Raw genomic sequence first — 27,456 nt, 5'->3', positions numbered from 1 at the left:
CCAGAAATTTCTGATTTCTTGGGATGTTATGTTTGTGATGAGAAATCTTGGAGGGTGGCGATAAGCTGTCTTCGATGTTGTGTGTCTTTAGGTTGCCTAATAAAGGAGACCAAAGAAACACAGGAGGACCGAATACCCTTAGGAAAAATATGTAGCGAAAGCAAACATCAGGGTCCCCTGGAGACTCTAAAACACGAGCAACTGCAGAAAAGCCACTGACAGCTGGGAGGCCTCCCCATCACACAAGAGGAAACAGGAAGTTGGTAGCTGGGGGTAGCAGACCAGTGACCCCTGAAAAGACTGAGGCCACTCATTTGGTCAGATCCAGACTAGCAACTGGAACATACACATACAGGAGGGTTCCTGTATGTTCCAGGAACATATGTGTGGCAAGTTCTAGATTGAGAATGAGGGCTCGACCGAGTAGAAGCTGTAGGAATCGATGTGGGGTAGCATAGTGAAGGGACAAGAAGGCATAGCTATGTATGAGTAGGCACGATGCCCCTCAGTGCAGAGTGTGAGCTCCAGAGACCAGAACACCATGGGGCATAGAAAAAGGTATGTGTGTTTATCGGAGTCAGGACAGCTGGGAGCCATCTCTCCTCAGGGTTCCTGCCAGCCAGCTCAGGAAAGGTGGCCAACAGGAAGGTTCCAGGTCAAGTCCTATGCAACATTACAGTGGAAACCCAGGGAGCAGTACATCTTGCAGCATGCTGTGGTGCACACTGAAGATATGTAAGCTAAAAGACCCCAAGAAACAATTTGAGTTGTAAAGAAATGTAATTCCAAGTCAGGGAAAAAAAAAAATCTCAGCATTGGGATGGAGAGGACTCAGGAGAGAGTTCAAAACTCAAGCGGAGCTTTTGGTTTTGGGTGAGTGATGGGGACACAGAAGGTGGAGATGAGGAAAACTGAGAGAGAATGAGAAGGGCAAATGGTGGGAGAGTGACATCTTTAGATGACAGAGAAGACCTAGCACAGATGCACACGCATCACTCATGCATGCATCCTCACTTCATGCGTGCATCTTCACCTCATGCATGCATCCTCTCCGGTCACCTGCCACGAGACACCAGAGCAGAAGGCCACAGCCTGTAAACCAGAATTCCAGAGAACTTCCTTTTAAAGTGAAAGTAAATCCTTGAGATTTTTATTGAACAGCACACTGGGTGTACGAGAGCACTGACCCAGGGAGCCTGAGACATCTAATACAATTACTAGACTTCAGGCCAAAATGCTAAGTGATTTATGAAATAACGGAGATCTGATTATCACTGGACTCCTTTTGACAGGGGCAGTATCTGTCCAGACCCAACAGAACAGTGTGTTTTTAGACACTCACACAATGAGACCTGAAGCCAAGATTCTCAGGTGCAGAGCCCCCAGTCTCAGCAATCAGGAATCTGGATTAACTATCAGGATGCAATGTTTGCTTCTTGAAGATTCTGTGATAGAGGGCTGACTGGAAAGACAGCTAAAGAGACAGCGTCACAAGGATTGTGAGCATCAAGTACCAAAATCTGGGAGGTCTTAGAAGGGAGAGTATACATGTACTGTGTCACGGCCATTGGCTTAACAGCATGCACACCCCATGCTGATTAAGAAAGGCCTGGGGGAGAGGAAATTGTGTGTTCAAGTAATTTTTAAGCTGATGTCAGTAATTATATTGTTAGGATTAACATTGGTGTTAAGAATCCCTAAGTGTATATTATTGTGAAGTAAAGTAAATGATTAACTTTTTTGGTATGTTCATGTATGTGATGGTACATATATATGTATGTGTGCCTGTATACATGCATTTGTGCATATGTGTGTATGCTCATGTGGAAGCCAGAGGATAATCTTGGATGCCATATTTCAGGTGCTATCCATCTTTGTTTTGCATTTTATTTATTTATTTTTTTGAGAAGGGAGCTCACTATATACCTTTGGGTGGCCTGAAACTTTGTAGATCAGGTTGACCTTGAACTCAGAGAGATCTACCTGCCTCTGCCTCCTGAGTGCTGGAATAAAGATGTGTACCACCATGCCTGGCTTATCTGCCTTTTTTTGAGGTAGAGTCTCTCACTGGCCTGGAATATCATGTAGACTAGCCAGTGTGCATCCAGCACTGGGAATACAAATATATACTATCTTAGCTAGGTTTCTATTCCTGTGATTGAACACTGACCAACACCAGCTGAGGCTGGAGAGATGGCTCAGCAGTTAAGAGCACTGGCTAATCTTTCAATGGACTCCGGTTTGATTGCCAGCACCCACATGGTGCCTCACAGTCATTAGTAACTCCAGGTCTAGGGGATCCGATGCCCTTTTCTGACATCCACAGGCTCTAGGTGTGCTTGTATTGCATAGACATGCAGGCAGGCAAAACACTGATATACATTAAAACAACCCGCCACCCCCCAAAAACCCATAAAATCTTGGGGAGGAAAGAGTTATTTCACCTTACAGAATACAGAGCATCGTCAATGGAAGTTAGAGCAGAAACTCAAGACAGTAACTAAAGCAGAGACCAGGGAGGGATGCTTCTCCTTGGCTTCAGTTTGCTTTCTTATACTTCCCAGGGGCAGTACTGACACAGTGGGCTGAGCCTTCTACGTTATTCCTCAATCAAGCACACACCCTATAGGCTTGTGGACAGGCCAGTCTGGTCAGGGCAGATCTTCAGTGGAGGTTCCATCTTCCCAGGTGGCTTTAGCTTGTGTTAAGTTGACCAAAAAACTAACCACACATTGATTTCACATTGGACTTTTTACATGGGTTTTGGGGGTTGAAGTTAGATACTCACACTTGCACAGTAAGCAGTGTACCCAGAGAGCCATTTCTCTAGCCTGTGATCGTGTGTGTGTGTGTGTGTGTGTGTGTGTGTGTGTGTGTGTGTGTGTGTGTGTTGGATATGTTGTGTGTGACCACATATGTGTGTCCACGTAGAGAGGTCTAAGGTTGGTTGATCTTCACTTTATAGACACAGATAGCGTTTCTCATTCAGCCCGGAGAATCCTCATGCTTTTGTAGAGAGTGCTTTACCCACTGAGCCATCTCCCCAGCCCCTCATGACTTCTCTTAAACCTCTGTCACCAGAATCTGGTCTTGAACTAGGATTCTCATGTGCAAAACCGGAGATAACAGATTTAAGGATATGAAATCAAATAACAGTCTTGTAGCTTAGAGTGTGAATTGAGCGAATCAGTAAGATCACGAGTTATTAAAACAAACCAACCAACCATCAGCCAATCTCTTTATCATCCATCCACCTTCCAGCCCTGTGCTCTGGCCAGCTCAGCAGCAGTGGGCTGTGCTTGTGCCCACGGCATGGTGTTGGGCACCCCCACCCCCTTCCTGCTTAGAAGAACAGTGCTTCTCAGAGAAGTGGCTAGTTCTGAGTCTGGAACAGGAAGTGGATCCAGAAGATCTGAGAACATTTGGAAACCCAGAGCAAGGGCATGATCCGAAGGGATCAGCACTGATGTGGTACCAGGGACCATCCCGAGGAGGCCACCTGGCACCCAGGAACCGGCAGTGTGATCCCTGTGTTTCAGTGAGCATGTTCCACTGCCGTGGGAAGCAGCCAATCCCCTTTGGAGAGTGACGGGGAGCCGAGTTGTTATTTTGAAGGTGATAATTAGTGACGATTGCTCTCCCTTTCTCCTCTCTCTGTGTCTGGAGACTCTGACAGCTAGTGAGGTGGCTCTCTCCTGGTAGAAATATCCCAAAGAACCAGTGAAAATGGGATGGAAAATTCGTCTTTGCAGTTCTAAGGAGGTGACTGGGTGGAGGCAGTGTGAGGTAGCATTGTCCCTAGGTCACACACCCGAGGCTGATGGGTGCTCCAGCTCTGACTCCTGACAGGACCAAGAGGACAGGAACACCATTAAATATACCAATGGAATGTAGCACACAGTCTAGGCTCCTGGAGACCCTGTTGTCAAGTGAAGGATTTCCTCACGTGTGTTGTCAGGGGAGAAAAAGATGAAACCACGGACATGGAAGGTGGTGAGGGTGACACTGTGTTGTAAGTAGTTAACACCACAGAACTGTCCTCTTAAAAACAATTACAGTGGAGGCCTGGCATGGTGGCACTTGCTTTTAATCCCGGCATTCGGGAGGCAGAGGCACACAGGTCTCTGTGAGTTCCAGGCCAGCCAGGCTAGACAGTGAGACAAATCCTGCCTCCATACAAGCAAATGAATGATGTAGAGGCTCACACCTTGATGAGGTCTGCTTAGTTATATATATCTCTTGTCCTCTGTTTAAATCTAAACTTTGTGTCATGACCCTGAAGAAGGATTTGTGTGTGTGTGTGTGTGTGTGTGTGTGTGTGTGTGTGTGTGAACACTGGAACCCTTCTTTCTTCTATCTAATGTGGCCTTATTGCATAATCATCCTTTTCTGCTTTTCACTAAGAAATTGTAAAGAGAGATTAGAATGTTAATATGTTAATGTTTTACACACACACACACACACACACACACACACACACACACACACACTCCAAGGAGACAAGAATGAAAGGATTTGAAATAAAAGTGACTAAAATGCCAGATCTGATACTGAACAGGTGCAACTACATTATAGTGTCTATGGCTCTGTGCTTAGGGAGTGGGGAGATGAAGACAGACAGACAGACAGACAGGGGCCCACTGCCAGGTACAGGCTGACCTTGGGGAAAGAGGAGGTTATGGTTTCCATAGCTGTGAGGCAAACAAGCCTGCCTGCTGGCTGGCAGGATCTTAACTGTTTTTCTTCAGGTAAAAGAGAGATGATTCCGTTCTTGATCTTGAGTTTGTGTCCTCAGAATTCATTCAGCTATACATTTATTTCATGTTGTTTTCTCCATTAGTGTGGCAGTTCACAACAAAATGGTTCTGAGAGAAGACACAAGGTAGACATATCTCTGTTGTAATACTTTTTTGCCTAGCAATTGCCTTTCTCGTCTGATCAGATTGAAGAGTTATTTCTACACTGAAGTTTTTCATAAAGACAGTATCTGAAAATCACACCAGGCCGCTCCAGGTCCCTCTCTGTCTGAAGGACATATCTGTGTGCAAGGCGCTCTCAGAGGGATCAATACTTGAGCGTTTGATTTTTATTGGGACTGATGCTGTGGGTGGTTTGCTAGGTCTAACAGGCAGTGGAAATGTTCTCTGCTTTTGATTTTCTTCTCCATTAATTATTTAATTCTATTTTACTTTTCTCTGTGCTTTTTGGCTCCTGGTTTTATAAGAGAAATGTCAGCATTCCTTGCCGACAGTGTCTGTTAGACCTGATAATTAAACATGGCATTTCAGATTCAGTATGGAGAGGGGTGAGGCTTCAGCTTCAGGGAACGGAGCAGGCTAGAGATGGCATCTCGTCTAATCAGTTTGCTTTCCAGAGCAGGAAGCTGAGTCCGAGAAAGGTGGACAGTCTGTCCAAGTTGTCACGAGGCAATGCTGGTGTCATGAGACAGTGCTGGCGCCCTGTGCACAGGGGTGTTTGTCTTACTGCACCTCCCTGCCCCAGAGAACAAACAAAACTGTTTCTAGATGAGTACAGAGGTGAACCACTATAGCGTTACTGTCTGAGGGCAGACGGACAGCTTGTTTTTCTTTTAAATGGTGCAATGAACCTGTCCATGGGCTTGTGTGTGTGTGTGTTATCTTCCCAGGCTTGGTATAAGAGGATGAAAGGATGGTGACCCTTCTGCTCACGAGCTGCTGCTGGTACCTTTTGAGAAGGGACCAGTGACATGACTGTGTTCAGAGCGTTCCTGGACTCTGGACTGCCATGGTGTGGGGGACTACATGTTGGGTCACAGCAGGGCTCCCCATTGGTGAATCCTAGCTCACTCACCAAGGACTGAACCCTAGATTGGGTCACCTCACTGTGCCTTCCTCTTTGAGCCCCCTTCTTCTCAGCAGAGGACCTCTTTTGAAGGTCAACAGAGGCCATTTGCAGATGCATTCTCCTCCTCTCCTGCACATGACATGCGTTTTCTGTCCTCATTCATTTGATCCTGGCACATGTGTCTGCTGTGTCCAGTAGCCTCATTCCTCCTCTCGGCCCAGGGTGGCACGCTAAGTATCTTTTATTCAAACCATTACAGACACCTAGTCACTCTTCTGCCTGTCGCTAGCCTTGCCTTCTCAAATTCATCTCTTGCTAATAGCGTAGATTGTTCTCCAAAGCAGGGCCTGTGCCCTCTCCCTCCTTAGTCCCCTCTTGTGGGTCCTTCCAAACCCTCTCGCAGCTGTTCTGAGGCACTGCTATGTGTCAGACGCTGTCTCTGGTGATGGATCTGCATCTGTGCTCTTCCCTCTACCTTCTGAACCCAGCTTTGGTCACTCCCTCTCCAACTCTCATGGGTTGCCTTACTTAGGGTTTCTGTTGCTGTGAAGAGACACCATGACCATGGCAACTCTTAAAAAGAACACATTTAATTGTGGTGGCTCACTTGCAGTTCAGAGGTTCAGTCCATTATCATCATAGTGGGGATATGGCAGCAAGCGGGTAGACATGGTTCTGGAGAGATAGCTGCTACATGTTGATATGCAGGTAACAGGAAGTCGACTGATTCACTGGGTGGTGTCTTGTGCATAGGAGACCTCAAAGCCTGCCTCTACAGTGACACACTTCCTCCAACAAGACCACACCTCCTAATAGTACCATTCTCTTTGGGGGCCATTTTCTTTCTTTTTTTCTTTTTTTTGGTTTTTCTTTATTTTATTTTATTTTTCAAATTTTATTTATTTATTATGTATGCAGTGTTCTGCCTGGCTAGAAGAGGGCACCAGATCTCATTACAGATGGCTGTGAGCCACCATGTGGTTGCTGGGACTTGAACTCAGGACCTCTGGAAGAGCAGTCAGTGCTCTTAACCTCTGAGCCATTTCTTCAGCCCGCCATTTTCTTTCAAACCACCCCATGGATTCTGTTCCTGGTGAGCTGTAGTGGCAGAGGTGGTGTTTCCTGTCAGTCTCCAAGGCATCTCTGGGTGTTGTTACACTTTCTCAATACAGTCTTCCTTTAGGGTGTCTATTTTCAGGATTCTGCACAGGGCTGGTTCCAGACACTCGCAGTGGCTGTTCATTACAGAAGGGGTTGACAGTGTCACGAACCCAGCTCAAGTTCAAGGGTTGATTGGCTTGGGATGACCTGTGTGACAGGCCCTTGAACAGAGCCTGAGTGGAGGTGGGCTCAACAGAGACCAGTCTGGGCACTATGTGGCAGTGTCAGGCAGGCCCCAGAAGCTGCATCCTAGGAGGCTTTTTTTTTTTTTTTTTTTTAAAGCTACTGGAGAAGCTGGACATATGTCCAGAGGAGCTAAGCCTGATGGGGACTGCTTAAGCAGGTGGGTAGGCTGGACAGGAAGTGTCACCCGAGGTCCACTTGGGATAGCTTTTGAGGTATAACAGGAGGGGAGAGCCGAGCCAGCCAGGTTCCCACCTCAGGTGTGCAGGCTGGCTCTCCTCTGTCTTTCTTGACTATTTTAGGTGGTGGCAGCACCATCCATTGTATCGACACTAGCCCCGGGGACATGTGGAGGAAGAAAGGGTAGGGCAGGGCTGCTGTATCAAGTCTCAAAGGAGTGAGAGGCATGAGATCTGGGTGCAGATCCTAGATCTGTGCAGAACAAATTTTCTAGAAGGAACACTACTCAGCTCCACTGACCATTGCCCTTTTGACCCCGAGCAAACAGTGTTACTGCATAGTGATAGCAATGATCCCAGCAGTGCTAATATGATTCTGATGCTTCCGCTCTGACTGCTTAACTTTTTTTTTTAACGTGTTTGGGAGTTTTGCCTGTGTGTATGTCTGTACCACAGGTATGATGGGTGCTTGAGAGAGCCAGAGGAGTCAGATGCCCTGAGATTAGCGTTAACGATGATTGTGAGCTACACCATGGAGGTGCTGGGGATCAAACCTGGGCTAGAGGATCAGCCAGTACTCTTAACCTTTGAGCCATCTCTCCAGCTCCCTAATTTTTTTCTCTCTTTAATATGTTATTTATATATGTCCCTCTACTGGAAGAGAAACAGAAATAAGTGAATGTCAATTCTCACGAGAGAGATAGCGGAATTAGCAGATGTTATTTTGGGATTTAAAAATTTTGGGAAACAAAAGCAGAGCATCGTCGCTGTCGTCAGCTTGAGGTTAAAGTGGGATGCCTTGTTTATAAGATGAAGGGGGGGGTGAGTTCCAGCCTCCCCCCATCCAGGACTAGGATGACAAGAGCTGTCGTCCTCTAAAAGGTAGTGACTCAAACGTCGAACCTAAGGCTGTGATAGCCCGCGCAGTGCACTTTCATCCATGCATGTGAACGGAGAGGAAAAGGCACTGTGTCTTCATTAAGCAGCCAGCAAGGCTTAAGGCTCAAAGCTCCAAGGCAGAGCATTGATTTTAAAACTTATGAAAAGCAAATACTCCCCAGCTGTCACACAAAATCTCTTCTCCCCACAAATTAGCTTCCACACCGATGGCCCAGGCCTCTTAAGAACTAGCTTTAAGTCTCTCCCCGCAAACCCCCTGCCACCTACACCTTTCAAAAAAAAAAATGTTTACAATTCTGAAATGCACTTTCTTCTTTGCTCAGAGGTTCTGCACATGCATTAAGAACCACTTTTGTCAACCTGCTGAAGTCCTCGCCACGCTCCGAATCTTAGCCCGACATCACTCCTAGAGAAAATCTTTCTTGTGCCCTTTCAATTAGGCCAGCCCCTCTCCATACACTCAACACCATACATTTTGTAATACTTTTTAATTGATGTGAAATTGCTTTGTCTCTCCCACTAGACTTGTGCTGTCCAATACAGCAGCCACCGGAGAAATTACTTAAATTTAAAGTAATTAAAAACGAGTGAAATCAATAATCAGTCCTTTAGATGCTTAGGTGCACCATGCACCGTTCAAGTGCCCATTGCCACATGTAGCCAGCAGCTCCCTTTCTGCACCACACAGAACAGGCCAGTAGGGCAGAGCTCTGCGGGAAGCCATGGCACTGCATCTCAGGCTTTGGGGACCAAGGAGCAGGATACACAAAGCATACAACACATATCTGTGAGGGGAAGAGGAGACTGTTTCGGGGCGAGGGGGCGGGTAAAGGGACTGCAGCTGTGAGGAAGAGGGGGAAGAGGGGATGAGACTACCTCAAGAGAGTCATGACCCTAAGTGTAAAATTAAAGCAACAGTTTCCAGAGGGAACAGAGGGTAGCATCTCCATGACCTGTGTGTAGAGAAAGACTTCCTAGACAAAAATAGCACTAACCAAAAGGAAAGAATGATAACAAAATTACAAAATTCCAGGGTGAGCATGATGGGGCAGGCCTTTAATCTCAGCACTAGGGAGGCAGGGGTAGGTGGATCTCTGTAAGTTTAAGGCCAGCCTGGTCTACACAGCAAGTTCCAGGATAGCCAGAGCTACATAGAGAAATATGTCTTAAAACAAGCCAGCAAAGCCAGCAAACAAACAAACAAAAGAAATTCCGATCATGAAAAGACAACATTAAAAGAGCAAAACGTCTAACCACGTACTGTAAGGAGTTGACCATTTTCATGGCGCTAAAAATTAAACTCCACAGTTGACAGTGTATTTAGCATGCCCAAGACCCTGGGTTCAGCTCCCAATACCAAAAGCTTTAGAGAGGAAGAGGAGGGAGAGGAGAAGAGAAGAGAGCTACTTTGAACATCTGCTTGGCTGTAGGACTACCAGAGCAAACTATAGTATGCTCTTCTGTCCAGATGCAGACAGAGCGTCCACAGCAGTGCTGCTGAAAACAAGCTAAACGTCTATGAGGCATAGGATGGCTCGATACCGTTTTTGACACAGCAGCATTCCACACAGTGAGGACACACACGTGAGCAGGGACCTCAGACACCATGTTGAGGGGAAGCCCGCTGATTGGAGGCTTCTGATTCCAGAAGTATAAAAGCATATCTTCATCTGATTTTAAGTCAAAGAAAGAGGATTGCAAAGAAGCCAGAGAACAGATTCTGTGTGTAGTACCCTGTAACAAGTGAGAGTGACGGATCATGGTGGCAGCTGTAATTGTGTATCTTGGTAGAGAGTTGCCAACAGCAACAGGACTGACTGGGAGGAAGCAGAGAGTGCTGGGAATTATCATGCTGTGCTCTGGGCAGAGGCTACCACAAACATAGACACCCATCAAGCTGTAACTTATCATTAGTGCTTGTGCTTGTTACTGTGTGCAACTTAGACTTCCATTTGTAAAGTCTTCAGGCACCATTTACAACAAAAATAAGACATCCAGGAATGAATCTGTAAAATACCGCAAGACCTTCCCAGAGGAAATTAAAGAATATTGCTGGAAAACCATCAAAGAAGACAAACGTATTAAAGAGATATACCATATTCATAGATGGGAAAACTAAATAGCACAAGAAAGTCTCTTTTCCCCACAGTTCATCTATCAGTTTGAAACAATCTGGATGAAATTCTAACAGACTACTATGAAGAACTTGAGGAGGGATTCTGAAATTGCTGTGAAAGAGCAAGGGGCAGGGAACATTCAGATGGCACCTAAACAGTCATGTGGTGAGGACTGTCCTTGCCAGATCTTAAAGCCTGTTGTCACAGGCACTGAACAGCCACTGTGTGGTGGTATTGTGTTCCCCAAAATATGGTGCACCCTAATAAACTTATCTGGGGTCAGAGAACAGAACAGCCACTAGATATAGAGGCCAGAAAATAGCAGCACTCACGCCTTTAATCCTAGCATTCCAGAGGCAGAGATCTGCCTGGATCTCTGTGAGTTCAAGCCACACTGGGAAAAGCCAGGTGTGGTGACTCACGCCTTTAATCCCATGAAGTGAGCCTTTAATCCCAGGAAGTGACGGCAGCAAGCAGAAAGGTATATAAGGCGTGAGGACCAGGAACTAGCCTGGTTAAGCTTTTAGGCTTTTGAGCAGCACGGTTCAGCTGAGATCCGTTCTGGATGAGGACTCAGAGGCATCCAGTCTGAGGAAACAGGATCAGCTGAGGAATTGGCGAGGTGAGGAAGCTGTGGCTTGTTCTGCTTCTCTGATCTTCCAGCATTAACCCCAATACCTGGTTCCAGGTTTGTTTTATTAATAAGACCTTTTTAGATTCGTGCTACACCACTGAATCTGTCCAGAGCTTTTGGACAACTCAGAGGAAGAGTGGGAACTTTTCAAGTAGATAGAAAAAAGGCTGTGTACATTAGAGGGAAGGCTGTGTACACCGGAGGGGAGGCTGTACACAGAGGGAAGGCTGTGTACACCGGAGGGAAGGCTGTGTACACCAGAGGGAAGGCTGTGTACACCGGAGGGAAGGCTGTGTACACCGGAGGGGAGGCTGTACACAGAGGGAAGGCTGTGTACACCAGAGGGAAGGCTGTGTACACCGGAGGGAAGGTTGTGTACATCAGAAGGAAGGCTGTGTACATCAGAAGGAAGGCTGTGTACACCAGAGGGAAGGCTGTCTGCACTGGAGGGAAGGCTGTGTACACAGAGGGAAGGCTGTCTGCATTGGAGGGAAGGCTGTGTACACAGAGGGAAGGCTGTGTACACTGGAGGGAAGGCTGTGTACACCAGAGGGAAGGCTGTGTACGCAGAGGGAAGGCTGTGTACGCAGAGGGAAGGCTGTGTACACCGGAGGGAAGGCTGTGTACACCGGAGGGAAGGCTGTGTACACTGGAGGGAAGGCTGTGTACGCAGAGGGAAGGCTGTGTACACAGAGGGAAGGCTGTGTACGCAGAGGGAAGGCTGTGTACACAGAGGGAAGGCTGTCTACACAGGAGGGAAGGATGTGTACACAGAGGGAAGGCTGTGTACACCAGATGGAAGGCTGTATCTACTGATGGTTCCCAACCCACACTGAGCATTTTTGTCACTCCTGGTGCCTTCAGTAACCCCGATAACCAATTAAGGGACAGTGGGAGGGAGGCTGACATCCCAAAGGTCCCAGGCAGGCGCATTGTGCACTACAGGCAATAAATGGGAGAAGGGCGTGGCAAACTTGATAGATGCAAGGGGCTCTGTACTTCCGCGCTGTGCACCAATGGGGGATAAGAGAGAGGATCAAACGGCCTTAGGGTAGGGCCACGTGTACCCACGTTGTCTACTGACTTCGTCAGCGGGAAGCCCCCGCTGCTCCAGCCACATGGTCATGATGACAATGTGGAAGACAGCAGAGAGGGGTGTTTGCAGCCGAGAGGCCAACCAGGACAGAAGCGATGAAGAAAAGAAATGTTTGGTCAGTGTGCATCCTGAGCTAGTAGTCAAGCAGCCCCACTCCCCCAGACACCAACCATCTCTTTCTGTTTGGACAGGAGCACCTATGGTCCCTGCCACTGACACCCCCCCCCTTTCCCCCCCCCCGTTCAGTTGTCTCTTGGTGACAAGTCACTACAGCTTGGCTGGGGAGAGAGAACACAGGGAGACCAGTGGTCCATAAACAGGCTCTTGTTGCCTGTGGTGCCATCACTTGTTGCTGATGCATGATGGACACTCGAGTCCCCATCCCAGTGGCTTAGGAAGTTATTTTCCAACCAGAATTTAGATCACAGAACCGAGTCAACCCTCCCACATGCTGGCCAAACAGGGGCCCTGACAATGTATGCGCTTCACAGGTTATTAAACAGACCTCGGGGGCAACTGTGGTGGGTGGCGTGAGGCTGTCTACATCCGCAGAGATGCGCTCCTGTGAGCCCCCAGGGAGCCAGGGGCAGGCTGACCTTTCCTGTGGCTATGCTGTGGTGCTGTGAATTGACTGACTGTGAGTCAGAAGGCGGGTAGGTGGCACAGCTAAATATAACGATGGCCAGCCTGTCCAGCACATTAGCTTTGTTCCTTTGGAGCAAAAGCAGACAACCCCCCCCCCCGAATACAAAACAAAAGTGATAACGTAATGGCCAACACAACCCCAAAGTAATCATAGGCCAGAATTAAAATCTAAGGCATAAACTCCCAATTTCAGCTCAAATATGAAAAAAAAAGTAGGCAACAGAGAAAGAACATTTAGTTCGAAGTCTTCAGTGACCCACTCAAGACCTACATGGGCAATCAGATTGTGAAGGGGCTGGGGCTGCAGGCATAGGGTCTCTCACCCCTGGAGGCCTTGTATGGGGAGCTCAGTGGGCAGGGAAGAGAAGGTACCAAGGAAGGTTAAGGCTGGCTGCGGAGAGGGCGGCAGCCTGCCCTGGTTGTATATAAAACAAGGCAGAGAAATTCATAAGAAGGATGAAAGCAGCATGGGGCATGCCATGGGAATCCAGCCAGGGAGTGGGTACCCTGGAACCAAAGCTCAGCCATCTCCCCATAGACCCCAAAGTCCACAGGACTAGGAGCTGGGTATAGGATGTGTCTGGTCCCTGAAGGCTGATGGCAGCCTAGGACAAAGTAGAAAACTTCCCATAGGGCTCTGAGGGGATCCCTGCATCTGATGGCAAAGGCTGACAGCAGGACTCTCCCAAGTGAAACCAAGGAATGGCTATCAGGAGCCTGAGGAGATGTGAGTGCCGAGTGAGGAAGCCACACACAGGTAGGCAACAGGCAGGCAGGAGCTGGGAATTCAGAGACAAGATCCTGGGCTTGCCCTCAAGATCTTCACAGCAGGGTGAGAAAGACCCAGAGTGCATTTGGGCAGACTCTCAGAGGGCTGGTGTTGGCCCAGAGCTGTGCAGGATGACATGTATGATCTCCTTCCTGTCCTGGCCACCAATGAGGGCCCTGTGAGAGCAGGCAGGGAGTAGTTGAATTGCAAACCTGGCAAGTGTGCTGGGCACTGCTAACTATTTATTCTCTCTATCCTCATGTTCTCCAACCCGAGGAGAAGCCCCTTTCAACAAAACTCTCAGGCTTTCTTCTTAAAAACCACGTTTGTAGAAAAACTCAGGCATCTAGGAATTGCAAAGAGAGAAAGAAATACTTGTGTGTTAAGACCGCAGGCAAGCTGCCTCCAGCTTCTGAGTGCTTAGGGACGAGTCACTGTTCTTTAAAAAATAAGGCTGAGAACTCTAACGATCCATATTTATTTTCAAAAGGGAACAGCAGACCAGGGCAGAGATGTCGAGCAACTGTTGTGATTTCAGGGGACAGTGTCAGGAGCGGGCAGGTTGTGAAAGAGAAGGCAGCAGATTGCAGAACAATGGCCCACAAAGAAAAGCCATCCCTGGCCCACAGTGGTAACCCCAAGCTGTCAGTCATGAAGCAATCCACACCAAAATGTGCTTTGCATGCAGCCCCGGACTCCAGATGAAGACTGTGCTGATGCCACTACCCACAGCAGCCTGTCCCGACTCTGTTCCTCAGAAGGGTGGCAAGAGGTATACTAGCCCATGGAGAGCAGAGCGGGTTCTCATTGGAGCTCAGCAGGCTGCTGGTGTCTCTGCTGAACCCCAGGCTGCAAACACAGGCCTATGCAGGGACGGGGCACAGAAAAAGGGGGAAGTGCAAGCTCACTACTGGCCACACCTGCAGCTCTGCACTAGTGCCCTCCAAGTGGCCTCTCCAAAGAATTGTGTGTGTCTCACCCCAGGACAGCTGCAAGTTACCTTTCATCTCACAGCCCCGATCTACCGTCAGGGAAGCCATCACTTCTGCTTGCCCTCTCATTCAACAAAGAAATGATTTAGTAGCAGCTTAAAAATATTCTTGTATTGGAAGCCTGGAGTTAACCCATCCCCTCCGTCCTGTGGAAAGATGGCCACTTACATATCCATACCAGTAGCTCCTGTACTCAACGCTACAACCTTCGGGCAGTCTGGGAACACGGAAGCACACTCTTAGGTGTTCAGTCAGATAACGGGAAGCCTCCAGATGTGTGAATAAGGCCTTAGGTTTGGTGTGATCTCTGTGTGCACCCAGTGAAGGGAAAGCAGTGTCTGGACCAGGCTGTCCTTGGGGGCTGGGGACTGTGCCTCTCGAAGTCCACTGTCACTGTCGGAGTTATTTTTATTTTCCTAAACACACTGCAGAGTTTCTGAATGAATGAGCGTGCTGCCTTCTCTGTGGAAATGAAGAGTGTTGGCCCATTTCCGTAGCCAACTGCTTCTATGGCTTTGGTGTTCTTGAGCATATTTTATGATAACCAGATGGGCTTTTTTGGCGTCCATGGATTCTATGAATACATGAGAAAGCATCTTTGAGAAATATTCTACCTGGAACAGCTTACACCGACAGACTCCCACGAGAGACCCATTGCCTTCTTTTACCTTTGCAAGTGTAGTTTATTTTAGTTACGTTTTATTCAAGTTTATTTTAGGTGCCTGTTACAAAAAGTGTATATTCAGCCTTATTCATTTATGTGTCTCCCCTCGCCCCTTCTAGAAGCATGAAAAAAAAAAAAAAGCGTACTGTCACTGGGGCTGGTTGCTAAGCCATTTGGGGGTCTTTACCATAGATTTGGTAGGAGCTTTTGTATAGCGATCTCCTGGAGTGCTACAGAGCAGCCTGGGCTGGTGAGCTCAGTGTGGGATTTTCTTTTTTTTTTTCTTTTTTTCCCCTCAGTGTGGCTGGTGGTGTTAAGTTTTATCTACGTGTGGAGGGACTGTGTAACACCGAGAAAGTCACTCACCTCTTTGGAACCTTGGCTTTCTCGGGTGTAGAATCAGTACAGTAATGCCCCATGCGCCATTGCCAGCCCAAGGACGCATGCTCCGCGATCAGATCTGATAGGGTTCATCAGAGAGATAGGGCTGCTGCTGGGTACATGGATATGGCCATAACTGAACAAGAGGGAATTCATGAGAGGAGCTGGCTCGCTTGCCTGCGGAGGGCAGGGGGTCTTGCAACAAGCTACCTGCAAACTGGAGACTCCGGGAGCATGGATCAGTCTGAGAGGGAGCCTTGGAGGACACCGGTGTAAATTCTGGAGTCCAAAGGATGGAGAGCGTGGAGTTGTGGAGTCAAGGCTGGGACAAGCTACCTAGGGTTCAGCTGATCAGATGATGTTCGCTCATGTCGAGGGCTGTCCTTTCCTTCCCAGTTCCCCAGCTTGCAGGCCAGCTCCTCTGCAGCCAGGCACATGCCTCGCCAGTCCTGGGGCATGCTGTAATCTTCGCAGGCTGGCCTCTGCTGGTGTGGCCGAGGTGGCTGCTTTCTCTCCACTGCTAGCGCCTGCTTTCAGCTGTCACTTCCCAGTTGTCATGATGATTGTGATATTGTAGTTGAATTTAAGAGGAGCATTTTTTTTTTTTCAGCATGCGGAATCACATCCTGAATTGCCCACAGAGATTCCCCTAATGGAAAGATTGAGCACTATAAGCGGTAGCTGTGACGTTCTCACCGCAAGCTTACTTTTGTTCACGACTCAAACCATTCTTGTCTGCCCTCCATCCTAAAAGTAGCTCCAAACTTGTTGGTCCTAGTAGGCTGCCTTCATCTGTTTGTGACTTTCTGGTCTTGTCTTCCTAGTCATTGTCAGAAAATCTGTTCTGCAGTCTATTTGGAATGGCCGGTGTTGGCCTAAGCACAGGTGGGATGATCAAATATCCTTTTCTCTTCTTCCCCTGCTCCCACACTGGAGCGCGTTCCTTCTCAGTGTGCTCTGTGTCGTCTTTTCCCAGCTTGTCTCTTTCACTTCGTCAACTGCCCTGTCTGTCCCCTCTTTGCTCTCGCTCAAGCTTCTGCCCCAAGCAGAGCTAGAAACACCCTGCCCATGTATGATGCTACCTGTCTTTTCCGCCTTCCACGGGATGAGGGACCACAACTCTTCAGCTGTGAAGAGGCCTTGAGCTTTAAGGTGATTGCTTTTTGAGGTTTCTAGACAAATTTCACGTGTGTGTGTGTGTGTGTGTGTGTGTGTGTGTGTGTGTGTGTGTGTGTGTGTATAGTAGCCATGTTCCAGAGTCTTCCAGCTCTAAGCCATTGTAGATATGTATTTTCCCTCTTCCCTAGAACCTGGTATTCCTTGACGGTCCCCCGTGCTCAGCCTCTCTCCTGGGTACAGGATAGTGTATAGTAGGCATAGCTCTCAGGCTAGAGATGGAGCTGGGAGTCAGAAGGAAGGATTGCTTTCCGTTAGCGTACCCAGGGGAGGCATTATGGAAGGGTGGGGTCTGAGCTGAGGCACAGGTTTGGGGATATGGGGGCCTGCAAGGATGATTGTCCCAGAGTGAAAAGCTGAGGCCAGGATGGGGCACAGCAAGCAGTGTGTTTTGGTAGAATCTTCTAGTCCCTTTGCAGTGGCTGGTCTGATTGACAGCTGCTCTCCAATGCCTGGGAGAGCAGCTTTGCCTTTGGTCTGCCTGTTACTGAGTGTGTCGTTCCTTGAGAGCCCCACTGGAACTTCTGGGTTATCCGTTCTCCACGAAAGCCCACTTTCCCCACACCTCGTCCCTGGAAAGAAACTGCCTGCTGAGGGGTGTTGTTGGCAGTGTGAACGAATGCCCAGGGAAGACTCTCTAGGGAGTAGAGACTGCCATGATCCTGCCTGTTACTACGTGGAAACAAGACAAACCCTGTCTCACAAAACAGACTGTCATGTTTTACCTGGGCCTTCTGTCTTCCTTCCTAGATGGAATCAGTGTGAGCGGCTTTCCCCTGTCCAGTCCTTTCCGCCAGGTCGTCCGGCCCCGAGTGGAGAGCAGACCCACGAACCCTTCTGAGGGCAGCAAGACGGGGGACCTTGGCCACCTCAAGGTTAGTCCACTGGTGCCGGGACTCTCTTGGTTACCGCAGAGCCTTCTCTAACTCGGCGTTTGCAGAACTTTTCCGAAGGAGATGGCAGTGTGCGGTTGTACATGGTTTCTCGTATTTTATGTCTGTGGAATTTCTAGAGAGCAGTTCCGAGGCTGCTCATGTGTCTTGTACTTTGGTGATGCAAGTGCTGGCTTTGCTGTGGCAGAGACTGGGGAGGCGGGCGTGCCAGCGAGGACAGTGAGAGGAGGAGACAATTTTCCCTTGTCCCTCTCCTTTGAGAAATATGTTCATTGCCCAGTTCTTCTCAGTTCGGATATTCACATCATAGCATTTTTTTTTTAACCAATTAGAAGCTCTGGCAGGTGCTGGTTTGTAAGTCCACAGTTACTGGGGCTCTCTGTAGAAAGCCAGGATGTTCAGGGCATGAGGGCCAGCGGGAACAGAGCCTGCTGCTTGCAAGGAGGGTGTGAACAGGAGCCCAGGTGTCAGTGCAGACCCTGCCCAGGGGCCAAGTGCACAGTGGAGTGCTGCAGGGCTCTGAGCTGTGACTGGAGTGCAGGCGCAGAGTCACTGTTGAAGTGAGTGTGCTCATGGGCACTCTGTGGGCGTGTGGCTTGCTGTCCCCATGCCAACACGTGAGTGGGCATTGACTGATGGGGCTGCCAGAGGAGCTTGTCCTGAATGCCCAAGTCGGGTGGGAAGAGCTGCACCGTGAGCGGTTCTGGCTAATGCTGGTGCATGGTGGAAGGGGTTCGTGTTCTGTCGAGTAGTGAGCTCCTCTGAGGAATGGGGAGGGCTGTCACCCGTGGGCTTGAGGCCTGTCTGTGGGACATCTGAGCATCCCTGAAGCAGAAATGATGTGATTAAATTGGACCTGTGTGAAACCTGTACAGTCATCAACCTGTATTGTCATGGCCGATGGGGCCGCCAAGCACTTTCTTGGCCCGGGTACATCATGTTTTCCCAGGCTTCTCTGAGGGACGCAGGTGGCCGGCAGGAACTGTGTCCGTGCTCAGGACTGTTTATCTGCATCAACAGTGGGAGGTGGGAGGACTTGATGACTGAAAATGGGTGCTGTGTTTGTTGGGGGGACATTGGTGACAGTATTCCTAGGGCCGAGGCTGCAGCTCGGCAGCAGAGTGCTTAGCCAGCATGCCCGAGGCCCTGGATGCGCATCCCTAGCACACAAATTACCTAAGCCAGGCCTGTCTGCCTCTCAGAGTCCCATCTGAAAAACCAGAGTAATAATGTTCCCGTGTGGACTCGCTGAGAGGCAGGGCAAAGAGGAAGACCTTGGGACTTCATTTTTGCAGCTAAAGAAAAAGGAGGTTAGGTCAGATGAGTCTGGGTGGCAGCTGCTGGCCCAGGAGCCACTCTGGAGGACACAGGGCTGTGGGCTTTGCCTTGCCTGAGTTACCTAGTGTCTAGTCTTGGCTCAGATTGGTGCTGGCTTTGATTGCCTAGCCCTCCTTTTCTAACTATCATCGGGGTTGGTAGCTACCTGTTGAATCACAGGTGATCTGCTGTGGTCCAGTGTGACCAAAATGTGCCAAGTGCTCTGCTGAGAGCCCTCGGAGAGGATGAACACTGGGGACCTGAGTTAGACTACATCAGGTACCACTACAGCGGCACATAGCTTTGTTTGTGGGAAGCGTGGCTGGACCAGACCTAGAGATGGGGCATGGCAGAGCAGCCCTAGGAGAGTCAGAGGCCCGGTGCACACCCCAGTCCTTTCCATGCTCTGCCTTCTGGTACTTGAACAGGCCTCCTTTCCACTTCATACCTACCTGCGAGATGCTGGAAGAAATTCTGAAATCTTGACAAAGCCAAGGCTTGTCAGGGCAGTGAGCTTTTGGCCCTTTGCACATTGGCTTTGGAAGGTACTCGCCCTCCCTGTAAGCATCACATCTCTCAAGACTGCAGCTGGCAGGCATAGTCGCCCCAGAGACATCTACGGGAGCCTCACAGAGTGGCTAAGGACTGGTCTCGTACTTTAGGAACTTAGGGAAAAAGTTGGAAAATTAAACCCAAAGTAAGCAGAAAGGAGATAATAATAATAATAATAATAATAATAATAATAATAATAATAATAATAACAATAATAAACCAAGCAGAAATCAATGAACTAAGAAACAAAGTCCTTAAAACAGACAAAGTAACCAGAAGGTTGTTCTTAGAGAAAGTCAGTAAAATTTATCGACTTCTAGCCAGAGTGATTAAAGAGTAATTATGTAAATTACCAGTATCAGGACCAAGACAGGGAGCTTCTGCACAGGCTTTGCTGAGATACGGAGGATAAGGGAAGCACATTATGAACAGCTTTATGCAGGGGGCAAGCTAGGTAAGCAGGGGAGCTCTGTATCCATCAAGGGAAGGGAGTTCTTGTGAAAACCTTTCCGCAGAGAAAACCTCCTTAAGGGAAAAATACTAGGAAGTCTGTGCAAACTACTTCAGGAGAACTGTGAAAGGAGGGGCAGGGCCAGCAGGGTGGCTCAGGGCTAAAGGTGCTTACCAGGCTTGTCTGCGGACTAGGGTTCTGTAACTGGAACCTGCATGCAGGTGGAAGGTGAAAACTGACCTTCACAGGTGCCCTGTGGCATGCGTGCTCTCCCGACTGTCACACACAGTGATAATGATGTTAGAATAGTGATGATGATGATGATAATGATGATGATCATGATAATGAAGAAGAAAAAAAGAAGAAAAGAAGAAGAAAAGAAGAAGAAGAAGAAGAAGAAGAAGAAGAAGAAGAAGAAGAAGAAGAAGAAGAAGAAGAAGAAAGAAGAAGGCAGAAGACAGGCAGGTTCTGGAGAAAACACACAAAGCAGATGTCTTAACTAGGGTTTTATTGCTGTGATGAGACACCATGACCATAGCCACTATTTTAAAGGAAAACTTTTAACTGGGGCTGGCTTACAGTTCAGTGGTTTCATCCATTACGGTAGGAAGCATGATGACATGCAGGCAGACATGGCACTGGAGAGGTAGCTGCGAGTTTACCTTCTAATTGGTAGGGCAGCAGAAGAGAGTGCCACAATGGGCCTGGCTTAACATCTGAGACCAAAAAAGCCCACGCCCCCCCCCCCCACGTGCTCGAAACTCACTTCCTTCAACCAGCTTCAACGTCAACGAGGCCACACCTCTTAGTAGTGCCACTCCCTATGAGCCTACCGGGGGCCATTTTCTTTCAGACCACCAGAGCAAAACATCACCACTGCAGACTGTTCTTCGCTCCAATCTCAGCTTTAATAACTCTAAAGCAGGAGTTTAGCCTAGGCTACCCAATAGGAAATACAGCATCACCTGAGCAGGGCTCGTCTGTGGAAAGCAAGGTTGGTTTAGCATCAGGAAACCCACAATTACAACTCTCCGTGTTCATAAACGAGGCAAGGAAAATTAAGTAAACAACTTCATTCAGGGACACGCACAGATTTAACAGAGCCTGGCATCTATTTCCAACATTTTCTCTACCACCTTGAAATAGAGAAGAGCTTCTGTTGTCTGGCCAGCTACTCCCAAGCTTCACAGGGAGAGGCTTGACCTTTGACCTGGGCTCTTTGGAATCCCTGTGACGTTCCAGCAGCACCACACAGAGTTCCTGGCTTTAACCTAAGAACTAGCTCTTTCATAATGCTCTTGCACATGCTTTTGCACTCTGTGGAAGACTCTACAGAAGGATTCCGGTTAAACAAGTAGCATACTTTCCTTTTCTTTTCCTTTCCTTTTCTTCTCCCTCCTTTCATGCCTCTTCCTTTCTTATGTGTCTGTGTTGCTTCTGGAGACGTTCGGGGACAACTTGTTAAAGGGCTTTCCATTTCCATAAAGTTATTTACTTGTGTCGGGTCTTAATGTAGGCCTTTTTCTGCCAAGTGGAATGAAGCAAAGAAGAGGGGGGTAGGAGAGGCAGGGCAGTGGTGGTCCCTGAGCAGAAGGCATCAGAACAGAACACGTCTGCAGCAAAGGCTGCTGGGCCAGGCCGCAGGGCAGGGTGGGGCTCACCAGACGGCATGGTGACAGGGACATTCGGATGGCCTGGAGGAGATAACCGTGTAGACCATGGTGAAACTGCCACAAGACCCCCGTTCCAGGTGCTCACTGGTTCCTCGTGGCACTCATACAATTCCCAGCTGGGCCATTCTCACCACTGACCTTGGAGGTAGGCAGGCTGTTGCTGGTCTCTGTCTTTCTGATGAAGACATGGTAGCCTGGATGCAATGGGTGACTGACCAGAAGCAGTCCTGTAGTTACATAGTAGATGCGGGGTGGCCCCAGACATCCAGTTCCCACCTCAGGATCCAAGCCTTCCAGAATGCTGCCAGCTCAGGGAAGGCGAGCACTTGAGCCTGCTCAGTCTCGACAGCAGTAGGGCAGAGAGGCTGTGATGCCCACCGGAGGCCTTTCCGTCTCCCAGGACTACCGACTGCATACCATTCAAGGGAACTTATGGCACATCTCCACGAGGTGAAGGAGATGCCCAAAGTCTGGCAGCCTCTAAGCAAAAGTTAAATGCTAGCCCAGGTGCTTCTGATTCCAAGGCTTGTGCATAAGCCATTTCCACCACACCACGATGGCACTGCCTGCACACTTTCTGTGCTTCCGAATTTATTATGGGATACGGAACACCCCTCTATTGATTCAAGCTGTATTGATGGAATAGTCACGTCTAAGCCTTTTGGCCTGTCTGACCTCAGTTTCCACTCTGTGAAAGGCAGATAATAAGGCTTCCTCCCAGCTCTTGTCGGGAGGGAAGTGTCTGCTATTAGTCCTGGTCGATAAGAGAGGCTCAAAAAAATAGCAAATCCAATTCAGCTCCAAATTATTTCTAATCTGTCCCAGTGATAGTTACAGAGACAGGGAATTTTTCTCTGCAAAGTTTAAGCATAAAAGCTTCACAGGAATCCTTTAATCTGCTCACCAAATTTCAAAACTTAATAAGAAATTTAGAAGGGAGAGCTGGGAGAGAGCCTGCTGTCTGTGGAATTCTAAAGCAAATGCTAAGTGAGGCCAAAGGAACATTCCTCCAGGTCTAGGTAGTGCAAAGCTAAGGCCTTTTGTGACCATGGCTGTTGTGTCAAACTTTCTGCAGTGTGTGTGTGTGTGTGTGTGTGTGTGTGTGTGTGTGTGTGTGTGTGTTGGAACAGGGCATATATATGGAGATCAGAGAATAACCTTGGGTGTTGGTCTTAAGGTGCCTTCTACTTTGTAGTTTTTGTTTTACTTTTAATTATGTGTATGTGTGCATGTCTGTTCATTGGTATGTGTACATGAGTGCAGGTTTCCTTGGAGGCCAGAGGTGTTGGATCTTCTAGAACTGGAGTTAGAGGCAGTTGTAAACTGCCTGGCGTGGGTGCTGGGAACTGAACTCCGGTCCTCTAAAAGAGCAATAAGGACTTTTACCTGCCAAGCCACTTCTGCAGCATCCATCTCTGCCTTTTGTTTGAAACCGGGTCTTTCACTGGCCTGGAACTTTACCACACAGGCCAGGCTAGTTGGTCCACAAGCTTCCAGGAACTCATGTGTCTTCTCTTCCCATTTCTGCATTGCTAGAGATGCACATGTGTGCAGGTACATGATGTACCCGTGTCCATCACCAGGACAGGCTTTTTGTACGGGATCTAAACTCGGGTGCTCATGCTCGCAAGGTAGTGTTTTACCTGATGAGCTATCTCTCTTGTCCCTCTTGCAGCATTTTATCCAGTTCATGTGTCTGACAGCTAGTGAGCAGTTTTCCAGTACACGCTCAGCTCAGCTCTAAATGCTGGAAATAGAGCCATGCACAGAGTCCAAGAGTCACATTCTGGCCAGAGACAAACACTGAACAAGTACCTACCAGATCGTGGTGTCTGCTGAGGACAGGCACAGGCAGAGACAGATGTGACTTCTGTCTGCTGGTTTAGAGAGGTCTGCAGAGGCTCACCGCAGCCATGATGAGAGAGAGGGACAGGTGTCACAGCTCCTTTACACTCTGGGTCATTGATATGTCATTGAAGTCAGGTCATTATTTGGATGCTAACAGAAGCGGCTCATGTTTGAAGTATTCTTATGCCAGTTATTTATTTATTTTTTTTTACCCAGGTGATTGCTAGTTAATTAAAGACAGCGGTGAGACTTACTGATGTCTGCATTTCTTCACTTTGCACGGGACAGACACACGCAGTATATTCTTACTGAATGTAGAACCAATGGGACAGGAAGGTACTGAAGTGGCTTCTAGAGCCTCACTCCACCCTCTGGGGGTGGGGGTGGGGGCTCTGTCATAGTAGTGTTACCCTTCCCCACAATCACCTGGAGGGCTTGCCTAGCCACCTGGCCTGGCCACCCTCACCTTCTGACCTGCAGGTCTAGAAGGCTGGGAATGTGCATTTCTGGGACATTGCTGGGTGATGCTGATAAGGTGGGTTCTTTATTTTGGGTACCATTGCCCCCCCAAAAGAAACATTGTTCCTCCTTTTCAGTCTTTGTTATCAGTAGGACTGGTCTTTAGCATTCTTAAGAGGGCTCACAAACCTTTCCCATGTACCTCACAGTGATAGGCATGTGGTAAAAAACTGAGCTCATTTTCAGGTACTTCCATAACAGACATATATATAGTACCTGGGTTCCCAAAAAGGAATTTTCATAACCATTTGCCATAAAAACCCTGACATAAGCACATAATTAAAATTAAGTCTAGGCATTAAGAGGTTGATCTGGGGGCTGGTCTGGAAGCCTTTGCATAGCGACATGGAATCCTGTCTGCTCAAGCCCAGGATGTGCCCACAGTTAGGATTAATGACTTCACAGCAGCAGAGGCCATCCAATCTTTGAATGCATGACCTTGTCCTGCAAAGGGCTGCACGGTTCATCTCCAGGGTCTCCAGGGACACTGGGTGTCGTCTCAGGGCCAGGCAGGTCCTGTGGGGACTATTATCGTCATCTGGCTTCTGCGCCCCGCATTCAGCATGATTGATCTGCAGACAGCAGGGAAGAGCCAGACAGGAAAAGAAAGCGTGTACTTTTATTGCATTCTTACCAAACAAGAAAATTGAGTTAAGTCTGCCATTTGGAATGACTGACAGTAAGCAATATGTTTGCTTTGGATAAGGACATTTAGGTGACATGATTAGTCCCTAAAAATCCAAAGCGGTTTAGAGACCACATCAAAACAAAATAACCCTTCCCCCCTTCCCCAAGTATCTAAACTACATCAAAAAGGACAAAATGAGGAAGGAGAAACCCCATGTTCATTGGACGTCAGACAGGCCTGCAATGACCTTGCTTTTAAAGGCCAGCTTTGTCACAATGGACGGATTCCTTCAAGTTAGTCATCTATGAAATGATCCTTCATACTGCAATGAGTGTTCCTGTAGGGAGGCCAGCCCCACGGAACCCAAATGCAGCGAAGGGCTGGGCTTCCTCGGAAAGAGCAGATGCATGACTCCATGTCTATGCACATGCTGTCTGTGTGGCCTCCTGGAACTTGGTGGAGCTGTTGGACATTTCCTTCTCTGTCACAGTCTAAACTCCAAGTTCCTCAATGGCAGAAAACGGTACTTTCTCCTTGCTCCCCACGCTAGGAGAGAGTCTGGCTGGGCGTGTGGCCAGTAAGTGATTGTTACCACTGAAGGACAATGGATGCCTAGTGAAGGGGGTAGGCAGAATGAAGCAGAGAGTACAGGGAGGGAAGGCCTTGTGAATGCCAGGGCCTAAGCCAACACAAGGGAGGGGCCATTTCTCAGACTTGTTTGGAGCAAGTCTGTGGAAATGTTCCGGTAACACATGAGGTAAGGAAGATAAGATAGTATGACAGGTGGGGACTCTGGACTGTCGGGGTACCTTGAGGCTCTGTGGGACTCATGACTATATGACTTTGTTATCCCTACCCTACCCTGAATTTGTTAGCACTGTCAACCAAAACTTGAATAGCCTGGGTTTTCTTCTTTGTTTGCCAAGAAAGACAGGAAACAGAATTACCAAATGTCCACGAAGGAAGTTTGAAGGTGAGAAGCAAGAAAGTAAATGTAAGAACGGATAATGCATAAACTGGTTGGATGCTATTGAAAAGGCCTTGGCTGACTTTAGGAGGGGTTCTATAATGTGGAAAATAATTATTTTACCTTTGTGACTCTTACATTCCAGGTTTTTCTGAGATTCACAAAAAAAGATCCAGGAACAGGTACTATATTTTCTTAGATACTTTCAGATGGTCATATGGGTTTTTCAACCTAGCTTGTTTAATTTTATTTATTTATATTTTATGTATGATTGTTCTACATGTATACCTGCATGCCAGAAGAGGGCATTAGATCCTACTATAGATGGTTGTGAGCCACCATGTGGTTTCTGGGAATTGAACTCAGGACCTCTGGAAGAGCAGCTAGTGCTCAACTGCTGAGCCATCTTTCCAGCCCCCTCAACCTAACTTGTTAATAAGGTTCTTCCTTCCTTCCTTCCTTCCTTCCTTCCTTCCTTCCTTCCTTCCTTCCTTTCCTTCCTTCCCTTCCCTCTCTCCCTCCCTCCCTCCCTCTCTCCCTCCCTTCCCCCTCCCTCCCTCCCTCCCTCATTCCTTCCTTCCTTCCTTCCTTCTTTCTTTCCTTCCTTCCTTCCTCCCTCCCTCCTTTCCTCCCCCTCCTCTCTCTCTCTCTATCAAACCAACCTTGCATTTCTGAGATAAGCCCTCATCTGGTTGTGATGTAGCATCCTGTCTTGAACCACATACCGTATTTAGGAGGGAATCTGATAAGAGATAAATGGGATTTGAAGGTTGTAATATAATAGTAGGCCGACCAGAATCTGAATAAGATAGAAGGATTGGGAAGGGGCACCAAGGCTGTACAGCAGCATTCCTGGGAGCGATAACATTTATTAGGGATGAGAATAGCACTGAGAATATGAAGTGACAAGGATGACTCCATGGTTTGAGCTTCCAGGTGACCTGGGTACATATGATGGAGAGTGTGTGTGTGAAGGGGGAGGACAGGCAGTGGCTTATCCTGATCATGCTGTGTAGCCCTGCCTTTCCTACCTGCCAAGATACTGGTCATACAGAGCCCACCTGGGCTCCTGGACACAGACTCCTTACCCATCTTATGCCCATTCCTCTCTTTGTGTGGTTCTCTTTAGTTTTTTTTAACAAGTTCATGTAGTGCATGCCTGATCCAAACCCTCTACTTTCGCAGTAGCCAATTAAGGAGCAGTCTCCTGAGAATTCCTGCTTAAGTTCAAGTTCATAATCTCCCAATTTTCTCTATATCATGGTCCTTAAACAACATCAATCGTCAGTTAGTGAGCTTTGAATATGATCTCTTATGAACAGTGCTTTTACTGATGTCTCTGATCTTTCTAGATAACATTGTTTTGGGTTGCTAGACATAAATCTAGAAATAAAGTGAATATATTTCTTGTGCTTTCAAAACCCCAGCTCATGCATTGTACAGTATGAACTGCTTTTTGAGGTCTCTTGAGTTGCCTGGTAATTTATCCACATGTGTTGTTTGTTTGTTTTAGTGTTACAAATGATATCTTAATTCCTAGTAATGATGAGTCCTTTTATATTGAAATTATTGTTTATTTTTATTTTTAATTGAAAGCCCCAATATTTGTTACATGGTTTCAATCTCTTGGTATATGACAGCAGAATCCATGGTGCAGTGGTCAATCACTTTGCATAGTTTGTTCATAGAAGGGCTTTATTGTTTATGTGTCAGTCTTAAGATGCTGGGTATTGTGAGAAACCCTTCAGGGGGGTGTTCTCATGTTAACAGTATGTACATACATACATACATACATACATACATACATACATACATAGTGATGTCAACAGCCTTACTTCTTCCACACAAAAGTTTGAAAAAGTTGCATTTAACTAATCAAATTTTT

General features: G+C 47.8%; 1 protein-coding gene across 4 annotated transcripts in view; it reads left to right on the top strand.

Moving 5' to 3' along the window:
* Window positions 1-27,456, top strand: part of Trappc9 (trafficking protein particle complex 9) — a 468,984-nt gene that overhangs the window by 132,634 nt on the left and 308,894 nt on the right. For all 4 annotated transcript variants that reach the window (XM_036207929.1, XM_036207927.1, XM_036207928.1 and 1 more), the window contains one exon: window positions 17,474-17,598. In XM_036207929.1, the coding sequence (XP_036063822.1) occupies window positions 17,474-17,598 (125 nt within the window). The remainder of the gene's footprint in view (window positions 1-17,473; window positions 17,599-27,456) is intronic.

This window comes from Onychomys torridus, chromosome 16 (assembly GCF_903995425.1).
Source record: "Onychomys torridus chromosome 16, mOncTor1.1, whole genome shotgun sequence".
NCBI lineage: Eukaryota > Metazoa > Chordata > Mammalia > Rodentia > Cricetidae > Onychomys > Onychomys torridus.
Note: the sequence above shows the minus strand (reverse complement) of the source record. Positions and strands in the feature narration are given on the sequence as shown.